We start from the raw sequence: 5,061 nt of genomic DNA on the forward strand, positions 1-5,061 counted from the left end.
AGGTTTCACACATGGATTTCATCAAATCACTATTGATGTTGGAGCCATTATCAGTAATGATCGACTCTGGAATCCCGAACTGACACATGATACGGTCGCGGACGAAATCTGCCATGACTTTCTTAGTCATTGCCCTGTAAGATGTTGCTTCAACCCATATGTTGAAATAATGAATTGCTACTAGGATAAACCTGTGTCCGTTTGATGCAACGAGTTCGATTGGTCCGATAATATCCATTCCCCAGGCGGCGAATGGCCATGACGAGATTGTTGCATTAAGCTCGTTTGGAGGCACCTTTATCATGTATGCATAGCGGTGGCACTTTCGGACATACTGGATGCAGTCTGTTTCCATAGTTATCCAAAAGTAACCAGCTCGGAGTATTTTCTTTGCTAAAACAAAGCCATTTATATGTGGACGCAGGTCCCTGCATGAATTTTCTCTAATAGCCTAGATGCTTCCTTTGGGTTGACACACCTTAGTAATCCCAAATCAGGAGTCCTCTTGTACATGATTCCTCCATTGTGAAAGAAATTGTTGGATAACCTCTGAAGCGTGCACTTCTGAGTAGCGTTCGCGAGTTCTGGGTATTCTCCTTTTGCCAAGTATTCCTTGATATCATGAAACCAAGGCTTTCCATCTGCTTCTTCTTCGACATGAGCCCAGTAAGCGGGCTGATCATAGATCTTTACCGAAATGGGATCAATGAAATTCTTGTTTAGATGTTGTATCATGGATGATAGGGTATCTAGTGCATCGGCGAATTCATTCTGGACCCTGGGAACATGTTGGAATTCTGTCTTTGTGAACCTCTTTCTCAACTCCTGCACATGATGCAGATAAGGGAGTATCTTGGAGTTCTTGGTCGCCCATTCTTCCCGGGCCTGATGTATAAGCAAGTCTGAATCCCCAATTACTAGCAACTCTTGGATGTTCATGTCAATGTCCATCTTAAGCCCTAAGATGCAGGCTTCGTACTCGGCCATGTTGTTGGTGCACGGGAACCTGAGCTTGGCAGATATTGGATAATGCTGACCGATTTCTGATAATAGGACTGCTCCTATGCCAACTCTTTTGAAATTTGCTTCTCTATCGAAAAACATTCTCTAACCGTCATATGATTCTGCAATGTCTTCTCCTATGAATGATACCTCTTCATCAAGAAAATATGTTTTCAGGGGTTCGTATTCTCCGTCCATGGGATTTTCAGCAAGGTGATATGCTAGTGCCTGTCGTTTGATTGCTTTCTGAGTCATGTAGACAATGTCAAATTCACTCAACAAGATTTTCCACTTGGTTAGCTTGCCAGGGGCATGGGCTTCTGAAGGATGTACTTCAAGGAATCCATTCTTGATGAGATATGTAGTATAGGCACAGAAGTAGTGCCTCAACTTCTGAGCTACCCAAGTCAAAGCACAACAGGTGCGCTCTAACAAAGAATACCAAGCCTCGTATAGGGTGAACTTCTTACTGAAGTAATAGATGGCCTGCTCCTTCCTCCCCATTTCATCATGCTACGCTAGAACACAACCAAACGCTCCATCCAGTACTGCAAGGTAGAGTAATAGAGGTCTACCCGGCTCAGGTGGAACTAAGACTGGTGGTGTTGATAGGTATTCCTTGATTTTGTCAAAATCTTTTTGGCAATCATCAGTCCATGTGGTAGCGGCGTCCTTCTTCAACATTTTAAAGTTCGACTCACAGATGACCGTAGATTGTGCTATGAACCGGTTGATGTAGTTAAGTTCCTAGGAAGCTTATTACGTCCTTCTTGTTCTTTGGCTGTGGCAGTTCTTGAATAGCTTTGACCTTATATGGATCCAGTTCTATCCCTCAGCGAATCACAATGAACCCAAGTAGTTTTCCGGCAGGAACCCCAAATGCACATTTCGCAGGGTTTAGTTTCAGGTTGTATCTTCTCAGTTTGTTGAAGAACTTCCTCAAATCTTCTATGTGGTCAGTGGCTTTCTTGGACTTTATGATGACATCATCTACATACACCTCAATCTCCTTGTGTATCATATCATGGAAGATAGTAGTCATGGCCCTCATGTAGGTGGACCCTGTATTCTTTAACCCGAATGGCATCATCTTGTAGCAATACATCCCCCACGAAGTAATGAAAGCCGTTTTCTCAACATCTTCTTCGTCCATCCAGATCTGATGATATCCAGCGAAGCAATCTACAAATGATTGCAACTCATGCTTGGCGCAATTGTTGATCAGGATGTGTATATTCGGCAAGGGGAAGTCGTCCTTTGGACTAGCCCGATTGAGATCTCGATAGTCGACACAGACTCTAACCTTCCCATCCTTCTTTAGCACCGGCACAATATTGGCTAACCACGTCGGATATTCTACTACCCTGAGGACCTTAGCTTTGACCTGCTTAGTGACTTCTTCCTTGATATTTAGACTTATGTCGGGTTTAAACTTTCTGAGCTTCTGTTTTACCGGTGGACATGTCGGATCAATTGACAGTTTGTGGGCCACAAAAGATGTGCTCAAACCAGTCATGTCATCATATAACCAGTCGAATGTGTCCTCATATTCCTTCAGAAATTCTGTGTATTCTTCCTTTTCTGACGGTGACAAATGGACGCTAATCCGAGTTTCTTTGATATTTTCTGCATCTCCCAGGTTAACAATCTCGGTCTCGTCCAGGTTAGACTTAGGTCTGTTCTCAAAATTTTCGACATCTTTAACAATCTCTTCCGGTATATCATCTTCCTCTGAATCTATGCCTGTTTGTTGCATTGTCTCGTTGCAAGTCACATCCATTGGTTCATCAAGATAGGTAATAGTAATGCTGTATAAGTAAAGTAATGAGAGAAAATAATAAGAGTAAGATTTGTAAGGAACCCGAAATGCTTTGATAAATTTCATAACTGTTTTGAGCATTGGAAGATCTTATTGCGAAAATTCAAAAATGCGAAAGGAAAATCAACTAGTAAAAATAAAATATAGTGTATGATGCTTTGTTCAGCCTTGCTACCCCGAGGATTTCCGAGCTCTACTGGTTCTGATGGTCTAATTGTTGAGGCGTGCTCCTCGGTTTATGACCTGTATGGAAGGGCCTTCCTCCCTTTCCTCCTCAAAAATGACACAACAATCCATGTCATATTCTTCTAGGAATAAATTCCTCACTGCTGCTAGTGCTTCCTCTTCTTCCGACCCATAGATAACATCGGCCGGGTGGAAAGTCTGCTCCAAATGTGGTATAGGCTGCTCCAGCGGGTAGTATGGGCCGCGCCATGGTGGCGACCAGTTGTTGAATTCCTCCCAAGTATACTCGTATCCCAGACCAAAAGTGGTGCCATGTTTCTTCAGTTTGATCGGCTTGGCGATTCCTTAGAGGTTCTTGCCAAGTCCCTTGCCAGGCTCATATCCACTCTAGTTCAATATGCTTTCAATTTTGTTGTCCCATCATTTGTCTTTGTCAACGGCGTTAACTTGCTCGATGTGGTGATATGTTTCCCCACCTATCTTTCTCCTTCCTCCAATTGCTGGGATGGTTTGGCGACTGTATATGGGATTGCTCCCATTGCCATGAATGATCACCTCTTGGTGGTTCCACTCAAATTTCACCGTGTGATGCAGTGTTGACGCTATGGCTCTAGCGGCATGAATCCACGACCGTCCCAACAGCAAGTTGTAAGATGCCGACACGTCTATAACCTGAAAATCAACGTCGAACCAAGTAGGCCCCATCTGCAAACATAGGCCGATTTCCCCAATAGTGGATCTTTGGGAACCGTCGAAAGCTTTGACGTTGATGGCCCCATCCTTGATCTCATGCAAACACTTTCCCAATATTCTGAGTGTTACCAACGGACAAATATTGAGGCTGGACCCTCCATCAATCAGGACCATAGTGATAAAATAATCTTTGCATTGTACGGTGATGTGCAATGCTTTGTTGTGACTCAACCCTTCTGGTGGCAGCTCATCTTCATGAACAGTGATCTTGTGACTTTCCAATACCTGCCCTACCATGTTTTCCATTTCTCCTCCGGTGATGATGCTTGGTATATAAGCCTCACTCAGCACTTTCAACAAGGCATTCTTATGTACGTCGGAACTTTGCAGCAAAGCTAGGATAGAAATCTGTGTCGGTGTTTTGTTCAGCTGATCAATGACTGAGTATTCATTGGCTTGTATCTTTCTCCAGAGATCATCGGGCCCGGTTTCAGTGATGGCCGGCCGACCAGAGGCCTGCTTACTCGACTCAGCTAAATGCTCTGGAGTATAAACCCTACCGGTTCTTATCATACCCTATGCTGCAACTATTTCCCCGAATTTAGCTTTCCCTTTCCTTCTCGCCTCGGCTGTGTAATCCCAAGGTATGACATTTGTATGGAACGGTGTTATGGCCGACATTGTTATTGGGATGGGCATATTTATTCCAAATGGAGCATGTATTTTGGAGTGTAAAACCGCAACTTCAAACGGTGCGGGTGCGTTTGCTGGAGACCCAAACTCGACCTCAATTGGTGTTGGCATCTTTGTGGGGGGTGGTGCTTCAAACTCAAAGGGTACAGACATGTTTACCTCGGCATCCCCAAAAGGCTGAGTTTGGACTACAATGGGATTGAGGGTGACTATTGGCTTCTTTGGTTTGTCACTTTCTGTGATTAAACAGATCGATCCTTGGGGATCCCAATCATCCTCTATTTCAATCATGTGAACACCTCCACCCTTATGGTCCGGCAGAGGGTTATTGAGGACGTTCGGAGTAGGCTCCTTTTCTACAATGATCTTGTTATCAATCAAAGTCTGGATTTGTCTTTCAGAGAGCGGCATTCATCAATGGTATGCCCTTTCATGTCGGAGTGGTATGTACATGATTTATTTGGATTGACCAATTGAGAAGGGTTTTCCGAGGTTATAACAGGGATATGGGTGACATAACCAGCAGCTTTGAGCCTTTCGTACAGCTAGTCAATCAGTTCAGCAATGGCGGTATACTGTTTGGGGGGTCTGTCGTCAAATTTGGTCGAGGTCTAGGAAAGTTTTGGCGTGTGGGAGGTGAATGATAGTAGGATGGCTGAGCATTGTAG

General features: G+C 44.0%; 1 protein-coding gene across 1 annotated transcript; it reads right to left on the reverse strand.

Annotated features, from left to right (window-relative positions):
- Window positions 1–3,427: 3,427 nt before the first annotated feature.
- LOC138882719 (uncharacterized) lies at window positions 3,428–3,874 on the reverse strand. Its single transcript, XM_070163339.1, has one exon. The coding sequence runs from the start codon at window positions 3,872–3,874 to the stop codon at window positions 3,428–3,430; it is 447 nt and encodes a 148-aa protein (XP_070019440.1).
- Between the last annotated feature and the right edge of the window lie 1,187 nt (window positions 3,875–5,061).

This window comes from Nicotiana sylvestris, chromosome 12, assembly GCF_000393655.2.
Source record: "Nicotiana sylvestris chromosome 12, ASM39365v2, whole genome shotgun sequence".
Classification (NCBI taxonomy): domain Eukaryota; kingdom Viridiplantae; phylum Streptophyta; class Magnoliopsida; order Solanales; family Solanaceae; genus Nicotiana; species Nicotiana sylvestris.